The sequence below is a fragment of the Mchenga conophoros genome, linkage group LG3 (assembly GCF_057382185.1).
Source record: "Mchenga conophoros isolate Kocher_MC1m ecotype Shallow Benthic linkage group LG3, M_conophoros_male_GT1.1, whole genome shotgun sequence".
Taxonomy (NCBI): domain Eukaryota; kingdom Metazoa; phylum Chordata; class Actinopteri; order Cichliformes; family Cichlidae; genus Mchenga; species Mchenga conophoros.
The window spans coordinates 74,510,146-74,532,936 of record NC_140528.1 but is presented as its reverse complement, the minus strand read 5'-3'; the positions used below and the strand labels follow the sequence as shown (position 1 = coordinate 74,532,936).

The following is a 22,791-nucleotide window of genomic DNA, read 5'->3' as shown; positions in this document are numbered from 1 at the left end:
GCCATCCCTCCATCCACTTCAAGCTCACTACAATGGTCAAAACAAAGCATGCAAAAAGAAAAAAGAGGAGGTATGGTGGAGGGGAGGAAAATAGAGGAAGAGGGAGGGTCCTTTTTTCCCATCCCTTTAACAATGGAGGGATGATCTCTGCTTATCCTCTAATCTCATCCCGTCTTTTTTCCCCTCTCCTCCGTCCTTTCTGTCATGTCTCACACTCTGCAACCCCTCGATGTGGTGGGAGAAAGGGTAGCCTTTTCCTCTCGTTGGCCTCCCTTTTTTTTGTCACCTCTCCATCTGTTTGTCCTTCCAGCGCTCACTCAATCCCTCTCTCCTCTCCAGAGAAGGGATTCTGGTGCTGGCTGTGATCTTTTTTTCTCTTTTCCATCTTTTTTTTTTTGGCATTTCATCTCTTTCCTCTTAGTCAAACATCCAAAATATCCCCTAACAAAAAGGTAGTCGGTGCGTATTGTGGTTTAGCTTCATTTACATACTTGGTCACAAAAATGCATGAAAAATTGATTTGACTGATCAAGTATATGCAGATATAGTCACAATATTTTTTGGACCATCTTGCCGTTTTTTTAACATCCAACTCGGCATGCAAAAAAGCAAAACCTGTAGCATCAATTTTTCATTAAGTAGTATAGCTGAAGGCAGAAGAGTTCGGCTACAAGTAGGTTTCAGTTTCCTCCCCAGTTCACTGCTTTGTGCTCAAAATTGTTCATCTGGGAAAAACAAATATGACATTTACCTTGATTTTAACATGAACAGGGAGCATGAGTTTCTGCACTACAGCGTTTGTTAGTGATTATAATCCAATAAGTCAACAGTGCCTCTCAGAGGTAATGCCTTGCTACTGCAGACCCACATGCAACGCGATTGTGAGGGACACTGGGAATAGTCTCATTCCTCCAAATAGAAACAGGATGAAGTGAATGCCCTCATAGTCCAAATGCTCAGTATGACCCACCCCCTATGCAGTGCGACAGATAAAACCTTCAGTATCTATGCCTGCAACAGGGAGACACCTGTTTTACAGGTATGACCAGTACTTTTTTGTCACACTGGTCTTAATCATCCAAGCTTACTTAGTTTGAATCAGTGTTTTCAAGGTGGCATGGTTAGCATGACTCCTGGTCAGGCTCCTGCTCCAGCTAGCACATGACGTCACACAGCAGTTGTTGGAACAGTTCCTGAGCCAAACAGTGAAATCAAAGCAGACCACGCAAAACTATTATTCAGCATTTGTAGTTCAAAATGGGCACACTTTTATTTATCTGCTGCTTATATTGAACCGAAAAGACAAATATAAGACCATGAAAGGCCTAAAGACAACATAATCCCCTTAATAATTTATTTGTGTGCCCTTATTAGATTAGATAATAAAAGACAGTTGGATCTGTTATGGGGCAAAATGATTATTTGCATCTTTACTGAGGAAAACAACCATTCTTTAGGGAGATTTAATGTACTTTTTATATGTTGCCATCGTTTTCAAAATCGGATTTATTCATGTGACTACTGCAATTATGTCACGTGTACTCATTTCAAACAGGTAATTAGAAGATAGAGCTCAGTTTAATTTATTAAAAAATGAGTGATTTATTCCAAATAGCACAAAGGTGTTGACACTGTTTGCACTTTTACTACTTACCTGTAGTAAAACCACATTTATTTTGAATTGATTGACTGATTGTGGACAGCTGTAGTTACAGACTTGGTAACACTGTTGGCTGAAGCAGTGAAGCCAGTGTTTCAAAATGTAGCGAAGAAGCGAAGGAATCTTACTCACTTAAATTAAAATCATATTTATTAACAAAAGATTGTGCAAAAATGTAAATCACTGATACACTTATACATTATTGTGCTCAAGAAGAGGACAATGTAAAGGAAAGACAAAAAGAAGAAGAGATGCATTAATCCAATAAGTTAACAGCTACGTTCAGTTTCTGTATATGTAGATTTTGTGAGTCACAAGTTTTTCAAAACAAAGGCAACTAAAGATCCAGTTTGTACTGTAGTGTGTACCTCAGACGTGTGGGTCTGTATGTTTGTGCCATGTTGTTTCATTTCCACGTGGATGCGGTTGTATTTGGGAATGCCACGGTCCAAATGTCCGTATGTGCACGTATCCGTGAAACTGTTTATCTCTACTTTTCGTCAGTATGCCTTTGCGTGACATGCCCGTGTATGCCACGACCCTGAGCTCCATTGTGTTCCAGCTTCTCTCATATATTGTACATTGTGCGTCAATACACGAACGTGCATCTAGTGGTCCTCTGCATGTGCAGGTGTGTGAGTGTGAGAGGGTGAGGAGTGCCTTTCGACCAACATCTCAGCGTGCTTCAGGTACTGCGCCGTCCTTCGCATCACAGACTCCCTGCGTACTGGATCAGTGTCTCCTGCATAGACACAGTGATAAAAATGATTAGTGTATAATATTGTACATGTGGAGGGTTTATCTGAAAAGTGTAACAGAACAGAGGAGACTGACAAAGACAACAAAAGGGACACGTTATGCTCATTCTTAACTTCGCATTCTTGGACTCAACTAGAATATATGAAAATAATCCTTATTTATTTGTTTGAGACAAGCTATTACAGCTTCCCAACCTCTCCTTTTAATACAGCTTTCTTCTGATTGGCTCCCCCCTCGTAAACAAAAGGCAGAACTCTATGTCTGAGGTGTCCATAACAGGCACATCCAACCTGATGGACATCATACAGAGCTAAGTGTTGGAAACATAGTGTTTGCAGCAGTCTGAGTCCATGAGTCTAAACATGCACTGACCTCATTATCATTTAATATGACCATCTACCATTATATTGCTGTTTGTATGAGAGATAGCATAAAAAAGCATAATACAAATCATTATCAGTGCTTTACAATATACAGATGATTAGGAAAAGGAAAACAACCCTGGCAGCAGTGGGATTCGAACCCACGCCCCCCGAAAAGATTGGAGCCTTAATCCAGCGCCTTAGACCACTCGGCCACGCTACCTTGCAAAAAAAACACCAGCCCACTGTCAGAAGGTTAGCAGAGTTTACACTCCTGACCACTTGACCACACAGACATGAAAAAGATACAGTACAGCATCTTTGCATTTAAAGAGGTAAGAGCCACAATGGGCACAAATTAGTTCTCACACACTAACCAAAGCTTTGCAAAAAAGAGCAACTCTAAACACAGTTCTTCTTATAAAGCTACTGAACTGTACTTTCCACACCTGAAAAGGTTAAAGTGGCAGTGGTGGGATTTGAACCCACGCCTCCGAAGAGACTGGAGCCTTAATCCAGCGCCTTAGACCGCTCGGCCACACTACCTGCACATCAGGACACACGGTGCGTGTCGACATGCTGAAAGTTGATTCTGGTCCTCTAGACATTGGGGAGCGTCCCCCAGGAGGGTCATAGACCCCCTAATGATCCTCTACACGAGCCAAGGTGTGAAAATGGGTGTAGGTCACAATCCACGCTCCTTAGACGAAGAGTAGAACTGTTGCAAGTGCAACATTTCCCTTTGGCCATAAAGAAACGCACAATTCACCATAGACAACTGATGTCAGAACTTACTTGTCAGTAACACAACAGCTTATAGCAAAATAACAGCTAACGCAGGAGAGTAAAGTTGTTAACGGCGCATTTATCGGCGTGGTAGCAGCACATCGGACAAAGTGCTTGAATATGGTCGGTGAGGCGTCACAGCTGTAAACCTAACCGCACAATTTATTTTTCATTTGGACACGGTGCACCGTCTGGCATTCTGCAGGTTCTGCAGTTGACAAACTGATTTCATGGTCTATTGCCATAGCAACAAAGCTGTTTTAATAATTGACGCAGAAATAGACATGACAGAGAGCATTCGAGTAAAATGCTCCATGTGAAAAAAACATAAAAGGTTTTTGTTGAACTCAGAATGCTCACAGCAGATTAGTAATTCTAATTTTCCACCACTGCGACAACCACCTAGTAGTAGTAGTAAGTAGTAGTAACCACCTCCTCGGCTCCTTCATCAGTATTTTTACCTCTTACAGGAGTATCTCTCTCTTTCTCCACCCACCCACTGATACTTTTGTACACTGAGGGCTCACCTTGTACTCCAGTGATCAGAATATCCACTGCCATCCTGTATCCACAAATGGCAGAACTAATTTCTCCCTCCTTCTCCCTCTCCATGGCAGCTGTCAGCTCCTTGGCAGCTTGGTTTAAGTAACCCCCGTCCTCTCCGTCCACACTGTTTGATGGTAGTGAGAATAACTCTGAGTGGTCGGTGGAAGAATTGGATCTATCTGTAAATCAAAGAAAAAGAGATATTGTAGTAGTAGTGATATTGTCTTTAGTGAACTATGTCTTATGTTTTATTTGTTAGGTTTTAAAAAGTCACTATCTAAAATAAATCACTGATTGTGATGCTTTTAACCAGAAACAGCAGTTAAGTCCTAATAGAGCTCCAGCATAAATGTATAAAGACATTTACACTAGTATATGTTATCAGGAAGCCTCAAAAAACACTGATCACAGACATCTTCTTATCCACTGACACAGTAAGTAAAAGCGTTAATGGATAAGACACATATTCGGGAAGATTAAAATCAGCTTTATATGATTAAATTCACATTTATTTTGGCATCACCTTGTTTATAGCAGGGATCAAAAACAGCCAAGTCATTATCAGATAGTGGAGGAGGAACTTCTTCCTTTGGGGATGGGAGTCCTTCAGCCACAGAGTCAAACAGTGAGTCGAATTCTTCCTGGGTCTCTTTTGATTCGGGGTCCGTGAATGGAGATGGGACTGGACGGAAAACACGGATCAAAAAAGTGAGAACAACGGTAAGAATATAAGAATTAAATGAGGACATAACAGACCATCACACATTGTGAGATTTCTACCTCGGTCATCCAGCTCTGTGTCGCTAAGCTCCTCTTGCTCTTCTTCTGTTGGAGATCCTCCGATCTCATTGTAGGCTTCAGCTGCCACTTCTGGTTCTCCCACTTCTAAGCTCAGGTTATTGCCCAGATCCTGGGGCAAGGTGGGAGCCTCCCTGCCCTCCTCTTCCTCAGCAGGCTCACAGTCTGATGCCCTACGGTTGGGGAGGGGGATGAGAGGAGGAGGCAGAGGCCCCGCAGAAGAGAGAGGTGTGGCATCCAGAGGCCTTGTTACCTCACCACCCTGAGTAAGGGAAGGGATAGACTGGCAGCATTAGAGAAAAGGGGTCTGGTAATATAACGAATGTTAACCTGGCACACGTTTCGTTTTTCTGTTCTGTCTTTTAATGTTTGTTAAAATTTGAGTAATGGTTGATTTTGATTGTAAGAGTGCCTCTCTGAGTGTGTCTTACTCTGAAGAACTCCTTCAGCTGTGGGCTGTTATACAGAGCAGGAATGCTGGTAGTAAACTGAAGCATGGCCTCTGCTGCTTTTCTCCTTTCCTCTATCACAGCCCCATCAAACCTTCCTAAAGTTACAAGAGACAAAAGGGAAGTGTTACAATTTCTTTTTCACTTCTGAAGCTGCCGTTAGTGTTAGTGTTAAGTAATCGCCATTTGTCGAGGTTAAAACTGCTGCCATCATATTAAGCAGGGCATGAAAAGTTGAATGAACTCATGAATCATGACTGTTTATAGGTATGGCTCAACTGATTTGCTGCGTTTGCAGTTTGATTTTAGTAACCACTGAAAAATGAAGCCAGTTCAGCTCTTTGTGTACCATAACTTTGCTCTTCTCTTCAGCTGGCTGACGGACCAGCATGAGAATGAGGAACAGCGGACCACAGACTGAGTTACCTGACACTGTCTCCATCGACAACAAAACTCTGTGCAGGGAGTCGCACCATTCCCGGAATGTGCTGCTCCTGCTGAACCATATTTACACTTGAGTTTTTACACACAATGTTTCGCAAGGAGGCCAACCCTAAACATGATGCTTCTAATAAAGACAAATAGAGGTGTGTCTTAAACTTCCTTTTTTCTCTCCACTGCCAAATGAAAATGTTTACATGGCAGTGGTGGGATTCGAACCCACGCCCCCGAAGAGACTGGAGCCTTAATCCAGCGCCTTAGACCGCTCGGCCACACTACCTGCTGAAAGGCTACGACTCACTATCCTACCTCATTTTAGCTTTCTCAGAATACATTTGAAGGGAGGACTGTACTCCACAGTTCTGACATGCTAACTGTGAAATTAACTTTGATTGGTCGATGTTGCTGTACACATCACAACAAGGTCCAAAGAGAGTTCAGGTTTGCATAATTGCCACACTACCACAAAACTGCCCACCTCCCATTCAGACTTTTCTCATCAGCATGATCTGATAAAAAATACAGCACAGCTGCTTTTCATTTTCAACACTCATGCAAATAGAGTGCAGGAGGAAGGCAAAGCATCTCTAGAGAACACATACACATGCTCCCCTCGAATGCTTTCAGGAAGGGTCACATTAAAACAAATGGAGCTACCTGCTATAAATAATGAAATTTTAAAAGAGCATATCCAATGCATCTCATTATAACAAATTTAGCACATATAGCACATTTTTGGAAAGGTCTGATCCAACATTTTGAACAGTTCTCAGATAATTAGTTTCATGAGTCACTTCAAGATATTTAAATAGAGACACAAATCCCTCTGGGGTTCTGTCAGGAAGAGTCAGATTAAAATAAATGGCGCTACCTGCTGTAAATAATGAAATTTTAAAAGAGCACCTCACGCTGGCAGTGGTGGGATTTGAACCCACGCCTCCGAAGAGACTGGAGCCTTAATCCAGCGCCTTAGACCGCTCGGCCACACTACCACAAGACAACCCTCAGTTCATCAGCAAAAACAAACAACACAGCTGCTTTAAAGTAAAGCCCACGATGGGCAAAACTCACAAACCAAAGCAAAAAGACCGACCCTAAACATGTCACTTCTCATAAAGACAAGGAAATCTGACAGGAAATGTCACAAGAATTGTGACGAAAGTCTCAAAACAGGAATGAAAGACATTAAGCACAACAATTGCATGAAAGGCTCCGCAGGAATCTAAAGCATAACACAATCTTTACTCATGTACCAAAAAGTTGTGCTCGGGGAAAAGGTGGAAACTCCTCCTCTCTTCTGAAAAGGTTCCTGTGTGTGTAGGCCAACTCCCCATGGAGCTTCTTCAGCTCTGAGAACCTCCTCCACACAACCACCTCCTTCACATCTTCTGGATGACGCTTGGACACAAACTGCAGATGATAGAATATAAAGTAAAACTCGCTTAACTGGCTGCATGTTTAACAATGAGACACAGCAAGTTTGCTTTTTGGCAACACTGCAGAGGCCACGATTTAAATGATAAATTTAAGGGAGAGCCATGAGTGCTTGATCCTCTTTGACTTTATACGCATGCCTCTGTAGTCATGCGGGTGCTCATGAACTGGATCACAAGTTCTCTCTGTTTCATTGGGCTGCTCATTGTGCACCACTGCCTCAAATAAAAGGCCCGTTGTATAGTTATTTGTTTATTTATATGAGCTAGCTGCGGGCGCCTGTCACTCTACTTCGTTAGAAATAAACACTACTTATAATAATACCAAGTCACTTACTTTTAACTGATGTAAAAGACCAAAGAGAACAGCGCTAAGCTAACACCTTTGTGCTACGCATTTCAAGTTAAAATACGTTTTGTCAAGTAATAAGCAAAACAGCTAACCACGTAGTCATTAAGCATGATTACACCCGACTCTACGATAGGTTTCAATTAATGACGCTGTAGCTAAGGAGAGATAAACAGTGTAAACTCACCCTCGCCGTCACTTTGTACTCGGTGTGGCCCTTCTCGTGTGTGCGTGGGTCGGCAACGGAGAAGAACCGATAATAGTCTTCTTTGAGTTTCCGTGACATATTTGCTCTCGTCAATAAAAGAAAAACGGCACTGTGGTTTTAGCGGCACAAAACGCGAACGGTCAAAGGCTCTGTTGTGATTCTTTCGCCCCTCCTCTCCGTGGATGTACTCATTTCCTGGTTGGTGACGTGTACGAATGCGTGATTACGTAGGAGAGACGAGACGTCAAACTATTCAGTTTAATGTTAAACAATTTATTTCCTCCAGTAGGTACATGAAAATAAATTAAACATTTAAAAAAATACTTTTAAAAAATGAGTCCATGGTTTTTACGTACTTTTTTCTTTATTTCTTTGTTATATAAATTAAATCTAAGAAGCTATAATGGATCCAGTCACAGGGATAACACATACAGACAACCACTCACACTCGCATTCACACCTATAGGCAATTTAGAGTTACCAACTAACTTAACCCCACTAACTGCATGTCTTTGGACTGTGGGAGGAAGCCGGAGCACCCAGAGAGACCCCACGCAAACACGGGGCGAACATGCAAACTACACAAAGAAAGGCTCTGGCCATTCAATATGTGGTAGTTTTTTCAAATGTTGTTAAAACTGGAATAGTAAGATGAAATAATATATTAAAAGTATATATAGATATATAAATTTATGTAGCAATAATTTTATGAATATATGAAGATAACAGGACTGGACCAACCGTATCCATATCCACTGTAACCATAATGTTACTCACTTTACCTTTCTCTGATTTTAATATTGTTGTCGATCAGTCACCGTTGATTAGTCACATTGTCACAGTCATAAAAATGCCCTCCAACTTGTATTAAACATGTAATTATCAGGGAAATACTCCAGGGGGTGCTCTAATGTTTCGTAGTTTTCAACACAGCATAGACACTTAATTTAAACATTTTAAATTAAGATATTCATTTTTATTTGTATGACTTGTTGTGTTTTTCCTCATATAAACCCCCCAAAACTGTGTTTGTGATGCTAAAAGGAAACATATTCTCCATCAAAGATGACGCTAAAAGAAAAAAAAAGGCACATAAAAGTGTTGGACATACCCTTTTTGAGACAATAGAACAAAGTGAACAACAACAGACGGTACTGAGGAAGCTCCAGCTGTGCATATTGTCTAACATCCCCTACCACTGTATTCCTAAGCTTTTATCTGTTTCCCATAGGATATAAATGTAATGATCAGAGGCCTGTTTAGTTGCTATATCTGATTCACCTATTTACAGCAACACAAAGGCTTTGAAATTGTCAAAATATCCTGAAGATCCTCATATTCAATGGTCCAAAGCCTTCCTCTCAAAGCTTTGAACAAGATTCTGAGTTTAGGCTGACGCTCACAGGTCCGTTGTCATCTTTATTGGTTCTGCTTGTCTCTCTGGCAAATTACCAGCTAAACTATAAGAAAAATGTTTAGCATACCAAATGACAGACTAAGAAACTCAGCTCAGCAGGCTGTAGTCATGCTGCAATGTCATATTCAGGTCCATATAGATCACCTGCATGTCCATTCTGGACGATCTGATATCCTCGTGTTGGCGTTGTTCCCACATCATCATAATTAATGTTTTTCCAGGGTCCACATTACAAGTGACCAATCACCTTCTTGTGACGTCATACTTTTGCGACTTCGAAAAATACCCGCCTTCAAAAACAAATGTTGTTCGAGAAACCGCCTTTTGTCCGCCGATCCAGCAATTTGAATTCCACTCAAGACACTTTTCTTTAATAAACAGTAAGCATTATACATATATTTTCCTTGAAATGGCTGAAATTGATAGCTGTTTGTTTGCTAGTGATAGGCTACTTGCGAACCAGTGTTCTCCAGAGAATTGCGTGTCAATGTATTATAATATATAATAAATGTACAGGTGAATATAGCTGTCATAAAAATGTTGTCAGGCAAAATTGCAGTAGCTTCCCTGATCATTTTACAAACATAAGTGAATAGAATTTGAACTAAAAGGCCTAGACTAATGGTTGTGTGAATCAAAATATCACCTGGAAACATAATTAACTGGTCCATAGCTGTGAAACTGGACATGAGTTCTTGATTCCATGGAGATTAACAGTAATCCAGAAATTTACAAATTTGTCCCGGGCCATCGTGTTAATGTTTTAATTACACAGTCTCCCAGGGACAACAATTACACGGTGTCCCTGCAATTTTGCCTGACCCAACCCCCGGGCCACGAAACACCAAAAAAGTTGGGGAACGCTGGTCTAGAGAACACTGGTTAGCTAATGCTGTCGTCAAGTAGCCTATCACTAGCAAACAAACAGCAAGCCAAGTGAGGAACATATGTATAATGCATATAGTTAGGGCTGGAGCAGGTGACCCTGAATCCTCCCTTAGTTATGCTGCAATAGACGTAGGCTGCCAGGGGATTCCCATGATGCATTGAGTTTTTCCTTTCCAGTCACCTTTCTCACTCACTATGTATTAACAGACCTCTCTGCATTGAATCATATCTGTTATTAACCTCTGTCTCTCTTCCACAGCATGTCTTTTATCCTGTCTTCCTTCTCTCACCCCAACCGGTCGCAGCAGATGGCCCCGCCCCTCCCTGAGCCTGGTTCTGCCGGAGGTTTCTTCCTGTTAAAAGGGAGTTTTTCCTTCCCACTGTCGCCAAAGTGCTTGCTCATAGGGGGTCATATGATTGTTGGGTTTTTCTCTGTACCTATGAAGCGCCTTGAGGCGACTTTTGTTGTGATTTGGCGCTATATAAATAAAATTGAATTGAATTGAATTACCGTTTGAAACGTATCCTAAAAGGACTACAAATTCGGCGGACAGGCGCTGGATTGACAGACAGAGGCGGGCACAAGTGAAGAAAAAAAAAACATTTTTTTAAACCTTTAATTAAACATCAGTACAATACAAATGGAATTAAACAGTACTACAATAATGGTGTTGTACTTACAAAAGAATTGTATGCATAGATAAACAAATACAAGAACAGTATTCAGAAACAACAATATAAATATGCTAGGGGGAAGAAAATTTGTTTTAAGGTGGGTATTTCGAAGTTGCAGAAGTGTGACGTCACAAGAAGGTGATTGGTCACTTGCAATGTTGAACTTGGAACAACATTTATTATGATGATGTGGGAACAAAGCCAACACGAGGATATCAGATCGTCCGTGCGGAGTGCAGGATGTCTAATCTCTGTTTGGGTGGAACGAGTAAAAATAGCAGAGGATGGTTTCGATCCATCGACCTCTGGGTTATGGGCCCAGCACGCTTCCGCTGCGCCACTCTGCTCACACAGGAGAAGCTGTCGCAAAGCTCTTCACATGGCTCAGCTGTTTTGCATTCTTATCACAGAAAGGGGGCCTTCTTACATAATTTGCAACCACTGTTTCCTGCTGACAAGAGGAGGTGGTTAGTTATATAGAGAGGGGCTCAACAGAGGGGAGAGGGTTTAGAGAACCGGGCAGAAAAATGCTGTAATGGCAGAGAAGGTGATGGGAATACAAAGGAAGGAATTCTTTTAAATATGTCAAGTATATTTTTCACAGAGCTTAAAAGCAGAAGTCGTGTGTATGTTACAGTATTGTGTGCTCTGTGATTTCAGCAGTGTGTCCCGCATCTGTGTGAGGTGTATTATATTCGATCGTTTATATATTTTTTTTTTTCTTAATGGTGCATTTTTAAGGAGAACTGACTAATTATCTCCATTCATGCAAAATTAAAGAGAGGGAGGCTTTCCAAACCGAACAGGCTACTCTTTGTCTGTGAGAGGAAACTAGGTCATTCATTCTCATTGTCAGAGGAAGAAGCAGGAGGCGCTGCTTAATGGGCAGAAAAACAATCAGAAGAAGAGAGAGCGTACAAGCAGAAAAGTTACGAAATGTACAGTCGGCAAGATCAGATATCCCCGCTGAGGGACAATATATTAGTTGCATAACTGAGAGCGCTAACGTTAAACAATATGGCTCAAAGTCCACGTGCAGTCTGATTAATTGTATGTTTCGCTCTGTAAGTCATTCTCTGTATCACCAGTGCAGCACATTGGTGGATTCTTCCTTTCCCCTCTATCCAGGACACAAAATGTAGCCGCGCGTGTTCTGTTGGCTGTAGATCCAAAAGACAAACATGCTCATGTTTGTTGAAGAGGTGAACAAATCAATCTGTGAATACACCTTTGCACTTTTTAGATGAGATTAAAGCAGCATTTCCCCGAACTTCATTCGTTCGGTGTGAACTTTGAATGCGAGAGCTCACTGCAGGGAACTTGAAACAATGAGATGAAAGCGTAAGCTCTCGGCCAGACTGGTCTGAACTGGTCTGAACTGCTGATTATTTTCCTTTTTTTCCCTCTCCTCCCAAGCACATGCTGTCTTACTAAATAAACTCTCTCACGGGGATCAGACGATTCTTGGTGTAGCCATATATGTGTGTGTGCATGAATGACTGCATTCAGTGAGATGGTCACTCGAGCCCTGACTGACTGACACTAATCTAAACTTTAAAAATCTAAGCAAGAAGTTTTCACATAGCGCTTCTAATCAGCTCCTAATTTGCCCTACTTTGATCTTGTTACACAATCAGTTACTATGGTAATGTGAACTGTGACCTTGAACCACAGGTACTGTACAGTAATCCCTGTGTTCTTCCCCCCTCCACTGAAAAAACAAACTATGCAGCAACTTTGGCCCTCTTTCCTCTCTGTTATTATGCTGTGGGGGTCTGTGTGCTGGCTTATAGACTCCAGCAGAACATCCCCTCCTCCTCTGCCAAAGGCATAAACAAAGAAGACAAGTCTAGGAGTGAATCAGTCCCTCCGTGTCCTCTGTGAACTTGTTGTGATGATGGCTAATGTTCTTTCGTTCTTGTTTTATTGCCAAGTTGGGATTGATTCGGTTTTCCGAGGATTCAGATGCTGCTTAGGTTTTGACCAATTTATCCTGTAAACTCTGTTTAAGCAGAACTGAAAACCTCACAGGGCTGAGACAACATGTGTGAAAAGGACACTAACTAACACTAACTGACACTAACTCTGTCGCTCTAGGCTTTGCTTAATACCCCGAGCTCCGCTCCAAATTTTTGTTCCAATATATTCCTCACCCTCAGCTCAAAAACATGTTTACACATCCCTGCCCTCTCTCTGCCTGTCTGCTCTTTCCCCTCATTCCTAGTTCTCCTCCCTCCTCCAGTCTCCTGTTTCCTGATCTACTCACTCCTCCTCCCAGTTTTCCCCACATGTTCTGCTGATTTTACAGAAAAACAGAGCATATTCCGCAACTTTTCCTTGTATCCTCAATACTTCCCAGCTGGAAAGCACAGTGTGTCCACATCAGCCAATGCTCAGCAGCTCTGTTACAACCTGACTCTGCCACTTACGCACACATGATCAACAGGCCGAGATAAAAACAGAAACAGATGGCGTGTGTTTGACTTTGATGAAATAGGAGAAGTGAGCATGAGTGCGTCATGTAGATATGCAGCTGCCAAACACTGGTTATAAAGTTAGATTTTATTCTTGGGCATATTTAAATAGTCAGCAGAAGACATTTAGAAAGGTTTTAAAATTAGCGACATCAGGTAGCAAAAGCCTGGCACAATGACTAAGCTGAATAACAGCAGAGTATAAATAGATTTAATGTCACACATCCTAAATTAGACACCCCTCCCTACCACTGGTTAAGGTTTGACCGAGGCATATCCACATGGAGAAGAACATGTACCAGTGGTGAAGTCTGAAAATTAAATAAACAGGCACCACACTGTTTCTGGAAGACATAAAATAGTCCCTGAAGACAAATATGGCATATAAGAAGATCATGGCCTGATCTATAACACAAAAATCTTCTGTATATCTTTCTTTATGTTTTCACTCATATTCGATCTACTTTTTAATGCCGATCATAAAGGCTTTCCGCTTGCCAACAGATAGTCACCACTCTAGTTTATCTTTTGTCTGACTGTATATATTCCAAAGTGGCCTCTTGAACAGGACACAGAGTTCACTGAACTCAAATGATCTCCACAGTCACCAAATCTAAATCCAACAGAGCTCCTTTTGGATGTGGTGGAAAGAGAAACGTATCATGCACGTGCAGCTGACAAATCTGCAGCAACTGAGTGATGCTATCATGTCGATATTGAGCAAAATCTCTGAGGAAAGTTTGTAGCGCCTTGCTGAATCTATATTGCATAGAATTAATGCAGCTCTGAACCCAAAAGGGGGTCCCAACCCAAAACTAGCCAGGTGTACATAAATACTAGTAAGGGTTGCAGTAACGTCACAGGACTCTGAAAGCCCAAGCTGTTGGAGTCAGTGGACTATACTGGACGTATCACTACAAAAAAAACTGATTAAGTAGTCAGATAAAAAAAAGTTTGAAATTAAGTGCCGTAACATGTCACATCTGTGAAGGCAACAAGCACGGAACAAGCATACACATGCAGGGGTTCAGTTACATGAACATGTTACTAACTGTTTCTGCAGTTACCTGTCACTGCAAGTTGTTTACTTGAACCTGCTTAGTAGAGACAGAAAGAAACAGCACCAGGGTCGTGTAAAGGGCAAAAACACTGTGCAGACATGGAGGAGTAGAGAGCAACAAGCAGCCTGAGAAGACACAGATAACACATCTATCTCACAGACAGCCAGCAAGGTTCTTTGTTATAGTTACACTGTAAGAGCAGAGGGAGAATTGCAAAGTGTAAAATCAAAGTTTGCACCATTGCACTACATGAAACACACACGAGTATGATTCGTTTATGCAAACATTTACGGCAACTATAAATCCAAGCATTCTGCCTTCATTCTGTCTAACTTGTATGTCATAATAAATCACATCAGTGTACAGCAAACTGGACAATTAGGGTGAAAAACATGCCCCCACACACATACTCTCTTCCTAGAAGTCTACTGTTACTTCTAGGAAGTAAATTCTGTAGGGTTTGTTTGTAACTTCTCTTACTGTAACTCGATGAAGGTCAACAACAGCTGGAGAAAGATTTAGAGCTCCATCTGGGACAGGAGGATGTTAGTTTTTAGATTGGCTGCGCCCAAATATTGTCTCCAACAGAGATATACATTGTTAGACCTGGCATGAAATAATCTGTCATCGGCATGAGTGTGATCAGCTTTAACCCAGAATCGACACAGAAAATAAAGTCACGGCAGCACGAACCTGACATTTTCAACCAGGCTCCAACAACATATTTTATACCTTTACAGAGAAAAGATGCTCAGTTTTAATCTGTTGCTCAGCTCCCAGGAGAAGCATTGCAAGTACAATTCAACTCAAATGGGATTTTGCTGATTTTGTTGTTTTGGTACTGTAGAGTCAGCGTGATCACAGGAGACTAAGTGGTCAGCTGTTTACACTTAAACACTGCAAACAAGGTCTATATGGTAAAACAAAAACAAGAAGGCGACAGAAAGGCCCTCAGGAGTGAAATTAGATCAGTGAAACACAGAGTGGCAATCTCCACTGATCAGAAGAAGATAATCACATTACCAATCATCTTGCCTGTGAAGCAAACTGGATTATCTTCAGTTTGTATAATAACTGATAAGTGAACAGCATTTTGTAGAGCGTTTCATTGACACCATTATGAAGGAACAGAACAAAGTTTTCTTAGTTTGGAGCATGGAGTTCAGTTTGTTTATTAGTTTGTTTGTTAGGTTTTTTTCTTGGAAGAAAGAGAGACAGCAAGCGAAGGAGAGAGAGGGAGAGAGAGGGAGGGATTACCGGCTCCCCCAGTAGGCGGAGAAACGGGCGGGTACAAATACGCGCTCTGATCCTCTCTACGCGCTTAGTAGAGAACAAGGAGTAATCGGCTGTAAACTAAAAGCCAAACCGGGACTATACATTGTATTTTACAGGTAATTTTGATTTACTTCATCAACTTTTCTGCCACTCTGTAACTTCAGACCTGCCGTGTTATCGGCGGGAGTAGTGTTCAGCTCACAGCCGGAGAGACTGCCTCGTGTAGGAGCACATGACGCTAGGGATGGGTTTGATTTCATCATCTTAAAGGAAGATGGAATTATACGATATCACACAGTTTTTGGAGTTGTTATTGCTACCGGGTCGATTTTAACTTGTGTTCGGTGAAAGTTTCATAGACATTTACGATGTACTTGTTTGAAGAGGTTTTATTTAATGACTGTTGAAGCGAACTGGAACAAACCGGTCAACTACTAAATTTCCGCTTTACACCCCTTTAATCTTAAAGCCATGTGTGTATTATGTTATATTAGACTGTCAGAGAGCTACTTGTTGGGTTTTTTTTGTTTGTTTTTTAACTAACAAATGTTCACTGTCGTTTACTCGTGACATTTGTTTAAATCGTTTTCTTAATAAGTCTATGCTTGCTATTGTTATGCTCTTATTATGAAGGGTAGCTGCAGTATTTCCGTAACTCGAGGCTGACTGCTTAACGTAAGAAGTAGTAATTGTTTCATCAGACACCGGTGGAACATATGAGCATCTCAAGAATGGGTCTTCCGTTTATTTGAATGTATTTTTTTACAGCTGATATTTTTGTTGCTAGCGTTTTGAGTGGGTTTTGAAGTGTGACTGACATGAACTAGTTTGTTTGTTTGTAGTTTTTAATGAGCGCTTTGTAAGGAAAAACAAACAAGAGCTTGTGTCTATTTAAGTAGGGAACCGCACCGCCACTCCTGTTTAATTCCTACATAAAAACTGGGTTACCTTAATGAATCTAGTCGTTGCCTGTATGTCCTGTGTAGGGGGGGATGTGTTACATAAGGGTGGACAAAAGGCGAGGGGATGAGACTTGGCCGGTGCTGCCTTAAAAAAAACAAAAACTCTACTCCTTTTGGTGGTCTTGTTTTTATTTAGCTCTTGGGTGTTAGCCAATGAGAGTGCTTTTGCAGATACAGTTATTAATTCATAATTTTCCTTTGTGCTCCACCTCCAGTTAAACCATGAATAAAGACACAGAGATCGACATGAAAGAAGTGGAGCTCAACGAGCTCGACCCAGAGAAGCAGCCCATGACGGGGGACGGTCAGGCTCCAGGCGGGGAGAAAAACGGCAGCGTCAAGCTGAAAGTTCCCGATGATGAGGTTACCTTCACCGGGCTGTCCAAAGAGGAGCTGATGAAGGTTGCTGGCACTCCAGGGTAAGAGCTGCAGCTAAGAGCTGTCTTCCTCTGTGGGCGTTAAAATAAGTGGACATTTTTACATTATTATTTTCTTCCACAGATGGGTGAGGACCCGCTGGGTTCTTCTTGTCCTCTTTTGGTTGGGCTGGATTGGTATGCTTGCTGGAGCCATTGTAATCATAGTCCAGGCTCCTCGCTGCAAGGATATTCCTGCGATGAACTGGTGGAATGAAGGGCCTGTCTACCAGATCACTGACCTTGAAGCGTTCTCTGAAGGATTGAAAGGTAGACTATTTGTGGAGAGCTTATGAAGCTGATCAAGTGGTTTTATTCTTGCAAGTTTAAAAAAAAAAGTTTTTTGTTTTTTTTTTATTGCGCTGCCATGTTTATTCCCAAAATAAGAGTTGGAGGTTGCACTTAAAGTGCCCCAGTCTTGAGTTGGGTAACATGCTCTGACTTGCATGGATAACGTCTTGTGACCGTCTCTTGGCTTTCATTAGTTCTCTGTGGCCTGTGTCAGCTGTCTAGATATCAAATTGCTGACTAGGCTGCCAAAGTCTGACTAAAGGTCTTAAGACCATTTAAAAGAAGAAGAAAAAAATGAACACGTCATCTGTTTCATATCTCTATTCAGATATGGCCAAGTTGAGCAGCTCTGGAATATATCAAGATGTACATATCAAAAAAAATGTTTACTGCAGGCTTTTAAAATCGGGAAGGAAGAACAGTGCTTACTACTGTTCATAAAGTGAACTGGTGGGGAGCACTTGGTTTTAACAGGCTTTGGGTGGAATTCCAAAAACTCCATGTGACTCAGTTTTGTTCTCTTTATCAAAGCCACCCTTGTGCTCAGGCTTCACATGGGCAGCAGAGGGAGTGGCTGGGATCCTTCACATAGTCTTGCAAGCACTGCGGTGCTACAGTCTGAACTATCAACATGTGTCTAAAGCTGTCTGTCCTTTGTCCCTAACCTGCTCACACCCTCGTTTTTCTGCCTTATGTGAAATTTACACTGACCCAGCATTTTATTTACTACCTTTTTTTTTCTTCTTCTTATTTTTTCTTTCAGGTGTTGAAGAAAAGTTGGATGACATTAACCAGCTAAAGGTGAAAAGCCTGGTAATCGGACCTCTTCATACTGTCCAGGCCGACCAGATGACTGGTCTGAACCTTCAAGAAATTAGTGCAGAGCTTGGAAAAGCTGAAGATCTCGACAGCTTGTTGAAGGCGGCCCACAAAAAGGGTACGTAATTGTCTGATTTCAGATCAGTTACTTGCTAAATCGTTCACACTAAAAGAGTAACTGGTGCTCTGTTCTTTCATTAAGAGTGGTTTCTATTTATTGCTGGATTCTGTACTCTTGAGGGCCAGATGTGAGCAAACATTGCTGTTTCTTTCAGGCATTTCTGTGGTGCTTGACCTGACTCCAAACTACAAAGGAAATCCTGTGTGGTTTGATAAAACAGACCTTACAGAAATAATGGAAAAAGTCAAGGTAAGCACACAGATTTAATTATTTGCAGTAAGAAGGCATATTAAGCAACATCACTATCTTTACATGTGATAAACAAATGGCACATTTTTGACTTTTTGCCCCATGGACAGATGATTAAATTGGACATTATATACTGTGGTGTAGATTCGGGTCTTGCTGCCACTGTAGTTAATTTGAATCTGTTCTCTTCCAGACTGCAGCTGAGTTCTGGCTGAGTAAGGGTGTTGATGGCATCAAGATATCTGACCTTGGCATTGCCTCCATCAGTCCTGAATGGGCCAAACTGCGGATGGCGGTCCAGGGAAATGGCACTGATGACACCAAGAAGAGGTTTGTGTGGCTGCTATGTTCTGACCTTTGATTCAGCACAAGTAAACAATGTTGACCACTAAACGGGGTATTTTATTTTAGATTCTTAACTTTAGCTATTATCCACACAGATAACAAAGTTGTAGGGCTTATCTGTCCTGGAAAAGTCATTTTAAAAGCATCAGTAAAATATCAGGTACAGGATACTTTGTTCTGAGAGAACATGGACATGAAAAATAGTCCCATCAACATTCAAGGAAGTGTTTCAAGATGTATAACAAGTACAAGTTCTAGACTGACCTGATCCTGTTCTCTTTTCTTTAGGGCTCTGATGGGTGTGGTCAACAATATTTCAGCTAATGAGGTGTCTCAGCTAGTCAATGTCTCTGGTGTCGATCTAATCTTGTCTGACCTGCTCAGTAGAAACACGGAAGGTAGGCTGCTACTGTTTGCATAGTAGTGATTATTATTATTATCAGTGACAATAATCCTAAGTAAATGTCAAAAAGGTGCATTGTAGATGATTATGGTACCTGAATATCCGCAGGTAAAGAGCGCATTCAGGTCCTGAAGACCCTCCACTCTGAGCAGAGAAAAATAGGCTGGGGTCTCGGTGCTGCTCAGAAGGACCATCTGTCTAAACGGGCAACGACTTGGGGCCTAATTCGTCTCTACCAGCTTCTGCTCTTCACCTTGCCTGGAACCCCTGTGTTTACCTACGGAGATGAAATTGGCCTTCAGGCAAATCAGATGAGCAACAAAGCAAACCAGACCAGAGAAGCTCCGAAGATGGTTTGGAATGTAGAGAAGGAAGAAACTGACGGTGCTAAGGTAAGTGTGGGTGTGTTCAGTCTGTCACTGATCAAGCGTTTGTTTGCTTTAAGTGCAGTAAAGCATTTTCTTGAATTTCATTTACAGTCTAACCATACTGAATACGCTGAAATAAGGAAGTGGTTCAGATCCCTCAGTGACCTGCGAGGCAAAGAGCGCTCCCTCCTGCACGGCGACTACTATGGTCTCTACAGCTCTGCCAAGTCTCTCTCTTTCCTTCGTGTGTGGGATCAGAGCGAGAGATACATAACAGCTGTAAACTGGGGAGATGGTCTCGAGGAGCTGAAATTAAATCTGGAACCCACAGGCAAGTTACAGTTCAACGGACATGTCTACTGACGATATCTAGCAATATCTATTAACTCTGCTATTTATTTTAAACTTGACGACCTTTGTTTGTGCAGAGGGGGTAGAGCTACCAGAAACGGCCAAGGTGAAGCTGTCAACTGACAAAGACTTTGAGGTGGACTCGACTGTAAACCTGAAAGACCTCAAGCTCAACGCCGGACAAGCACTGCTTCTGCAGTTCCCCTACACGGGCTAAAGATGGCGCCAAAGGATAGGAAAGCTGCATACTGATTAGTGTTGCTCTTAATGCAGTTTCTGAATACATTCTTATGGATTAAAACTGCATTAAGTAGATACATTTCAGTCTGACAGAACATAAATTTAGTGGGTTAAATGAAACATGCAGTTTAAAAATGTTTAAAACATTAGCTAGTGCAATAACACTACATTGTTCAAATGTGTGAAAGACATTCCATTCCTGGTTCTTTGAGCATTTTTCTTAAAGGTTGTGCTGTTTATGGTTTTTAGAAATCTTACATTTTCCTTTTTAGTGACTTTATGAATTTTTGGGGGAGTTTTTGTAACTCGCACAGGAAAAAGAAGTAAAGTTTGGATGCATGATGTTCGAGTCTGTCAAGTGAAAAGAATAAACGGCGTTCTGCTCAACCGCATATTCGTGTTTTTGTGTTTGTCTGCAAGGCGCCTTTAAGAGTTGTGTTTACGCTGATAATATCACATAAGATGTTGACGGTGTTTATGCAGGAGATGATATCAAATGAGACGTTCATTGTTTTCACTGCATTACAGGTGTGTATGTGTGAAAGTGTGTCACAGATGTGAACGGAGGAAGTGTTTATTTTATCAACGCCTTGAGATGGGTTTTTATAGATGCAGCAGACACACCTAGGAGTCTCACTAAAGGGGTCACACACCTGTCCATGGCTCTCTTAAAGTAACTATGGACAAAATCCTCTACATTACAGTACACACAGCTTCACATGTGGCAGGCAGATGAAATAACTGGCAGAAATTCAGCAACAAAGAGTTCCTAGTACAGCATGTTTCACGATGGGCTTTGAAATTCATCTTCTAAATAAAGTGGCTTTATGAGCCATTATCTTCCTGATAAATGAATCAGCGATTGATAAAATCAGCTAGACAAATGAGTAGTTGGTTACAAATGTCTACTGTCTGTACGTGCCCCACAGTTATAAACTTATGAAGTCTCATGTAAGTTTAGAGGGGAAAAAAGTTATAAGTGACTTTTTTTTTTTTTTTTTTAAAGGAACATTTAAGTTATTTCGCTAGAGACTGTAATTCCAAATTCACGAGGCTCGTGTTTAGACGGCTTCAATGGGATGAACTTTTTCTTTTCTTTTTTTTGCCCGACCAAATATCAAGTTTAAGCATTGACCTGTCTGATTAGGAAGAATATGTAATATTTATATATTTGTTACCCATTTAATTTATTGATCTTCAACAACAGTCTGTGGTTTCGCCATTTACACTGACATTCATCGTTTGCCTTTTTTTAAAACCACGTTTTCTTGTTACTTGTATATAAAAATATATAACAGCTATAATTAATCCCTTAACTCTGCAGTGTACGATCTGATGTCAGTCCTGAAACCTCCCAAATAGAAAATGTAGGTTTTTTAAAAATTGAAATACAAGAATTAATTATAAAGAGGATTTCATCAGCCAACACAATAGCACATAAAAACAGCTACTATTACTACTAAGCACTGTACTCATGTACACTTATATATATATGCACATCTGTGAATATGTTGCTGATAAATGGCAGCGATGTAGCTCAGAGCTTTTATACCAATGATACCAATTTATATCCCGACATGTAGTTAATGTATGAGTACAATGATGTTCTACAATTTCATACATTATATTACTATCTTATTAATACAAACATCTTTTTGTTTGAATATATATTTTACTCTAGTTAACATTTAATTGAATTAATACTATACAATACATATTCATGTCTGTTTCATTTTGTTGCATTAACATATTTTGTTGAATAACCAGTAACTGTGACTGTATGATATGTGAGGTGGGTAAAGACTGCAACATTTGTCTCCACAATGGAGTAAATTAAAAACTTTAAATTAGTACAAATGAATCAAAATGACCTTAAAGTGGTGGCGCTTTTAGTCCAGCACTTAAATGAATGCATAGCTCTATATTGCCGATTATACCTCCGTGCTATAGTTTGAGCAGCAAACTTGAGCCGTTGACGTTTTCTTCTACTCGAATATTTCTCCATAAGGGGTTTTGCTCGTAACTAATTTTACACCAAAACAATGTTGATTCTGTAATGATCCATCTGAAAAACAACAATCACTTTCATATTCTTAAAATCGTCCTATAAATATCACTTTTATCTTAGTTAGAATCATCATAATCCATTGTATGTACGTAATTTTGATCCTTCAGATAGTTACTGAAGCTATTTTAAGATTCAGAGGGGGGGGGAAAAAGTCTAGTTTTTGATGTTCAATCATGTTTTGCATTTATCTTTGGGACTGTCAAAATGCTGTGCTTGGTACAAAATCCACATTTGAAAAGCTCAAAATGATGCAGGCTAACTGCACACACTGGCAGTCTGGCTTTCTTTGATATACTGAAAAGCATGAAAAGTGTGCTTTATGAATGGAGAAGCCTTGCTTTGTAATACAATGCCATAAAACGTGTCAATTTCTCATTTAAAAACACTGCTTTAAGCCCACTCTTTTGATAAAAATGTCAAACAATTCCTCTGACACGTGAAACTAAACTCAGTAGAGTTTCGGGGTCTTGATACAATACAGGGCCGCCGTGCTGTGGTATCACAGGGGAGGTTTGAAGATGATGATACCGGGAATCAGAGCCCGTGTCGCACCTATGCTTGCACCCCACGCCGCTGC

The 22,791-nt window shown here is 40.9% G+C and overlaps 2 protein-coding genes and 4 non-coding genes across 6 annotated transcripts; 1 reads left to right on the top strand and 5 right to left on the bottom strand.

Annotated features, from left to right (window-relative positions):
- Nucleotides 1-1,788: 1,788 nt before the first annotated feature.
- On the bottom strand, nucleotides 1,789-7,986 carry snx15 (sorting nexin 15). Its single transcript, XM_085267202.1, has 7 exons — nucleotides 7,771-7,986; nucleotides 7,055-7,211; nucleotides 5,343-5,458; nucleotides 4,894-5,173; nucleotides 4,637-4,795; nucleotides 4,095-4,292; nucleotides 1,789-2,402 (listed from the first exon to the last, which is right to left on the bottom strand). The coding sequence occupies exons 1-7, from the start codon at nucleotides 7,867-7,869 to the stop codon at nucleotides 2,269-2,271; spliced, it is 1,143 nt and encodes a 380-aa protein (XP_085123328.1). The 5' UTR covers nucleotides 7,870-7,986; the 3' UTR covers nucleotides 1,789-2,268.
- Nucleotides 2,922-3,004, bottom strand: trnal-aag (transfer RNA leucine (anticodon AAG)). Its single transcript has one exon. It is a non-coding gene; the product is annotated as a tRNA-Leu (tRNA).
- trnal-aag (transfer RNA leucine (anticodon AAG)) lies at nucleotides 3,246-3,327 on the bottom strand. Its single transcript has one exon. It is a non-coding gene; the product is annotated as a tRNA-Leu (tRNA).
- On the bottom strand, nucleotides 6,000-6,081 carry trnal-aag (transfer RNA leucine (anticodon AAG)). Its single transcript has one exon. It is a non-coding gene; the product is annotated as a tRNA-Leu (tRNA).
- On the bottom strand, nucleotides 6,712-6,793 carry trnal-aag (transfer RNA leucine (anticodon AAG)). Its single transcript has one exon. It is a non-coding gene; the product is annotated as a tRNA-Leu (tRNA).
- Nucleotides 7,987-15,559: 7,573 nt separating the features above from the next.
- Nucleotides 15,560-20,538, top strand: slc3a2a (solute carrier family 3 member 2a). The gene is made up of 10 exons (XM_085267201.1): nucleotides 15,560-15,697; nucleotides 16,759-16,962; nucleotides 17,045-17,229; nucleotides 18,014-18,187; nucleotides 18,345-18,439; nucleotides 18,633-18,769; nucleotides 19,073-19,182; nucleotides 19,296-19,579; nucleotides 19,667-19,886; nucleotides 19,984-20,538. Exons 2-10 carry the CDS (start codon nucleotides 16,766-16,768, stop codon nucleotides 20,121-20,123), a joined length of 1,542 nt encoding a protein of 513 aa, XP_085123327.1. The 5' UTR covers nucleotides 15,560-15,697; nucleotides 16,759-16,765; the 3' UTR covers nucleotides 20,124-20,538.
- The last annotated feature ends 2,253 nt before the right edge of the window (nucleotides 20,539-22,791 follow it).

What these genes read in the sequence shown, in the direction of transcription:
- slc3a2a (XM_085267201.1), top strand. Translation starts at nt 16,766, where the DNA reads ATGAATAAAGACACAGAGATCGACATGAAAGAAGTGGAGCTCAACGAG. An exon ending in GAAGGCGGCCCACAAAAAGG is followed by an intron (nt 18,188 to 18,344) that starts GTACGTAATTGT and finishes TGTTTCTTTCAG; the next exon opens with GCATTTCTGTGGTGCTTGAC. An exon ending in ATTAAATCTGGAACCCACAG is followed by an intron (nt 19,887 to 19,983) that starts GCAAGTTACAGT and finishes TTGTTTGTGCAG; the next exon opens with AGGGGGTAGAGCTACCAGAA.
- snx15 (XM_085267202.1), bottom strand. Translation starts at nt 7,869, where the DNA reads ATGTCACGGAAACTCAAAGAAGACTATTATCGGTTCTTCTCCGTTGCC. An exon ending in TCCCCGAGCACAACTTTTTG is followed by an intron (nt 5,459 to 7,054) that starts GTACATGAGTAA and finishes TTGTAACTTTAG; the next exon opens with GAAGGTTTGATGGGGCTGTG. An exon ending in AGCTGAAGGAGTTCTTCAGA is followed by an intron (nt 5,174 to 5,342) that starts GTAAGACACACT and finishes TCCCTTACTCAG; the next exon opens with GGTGGTGAGGTAACAAGGCC.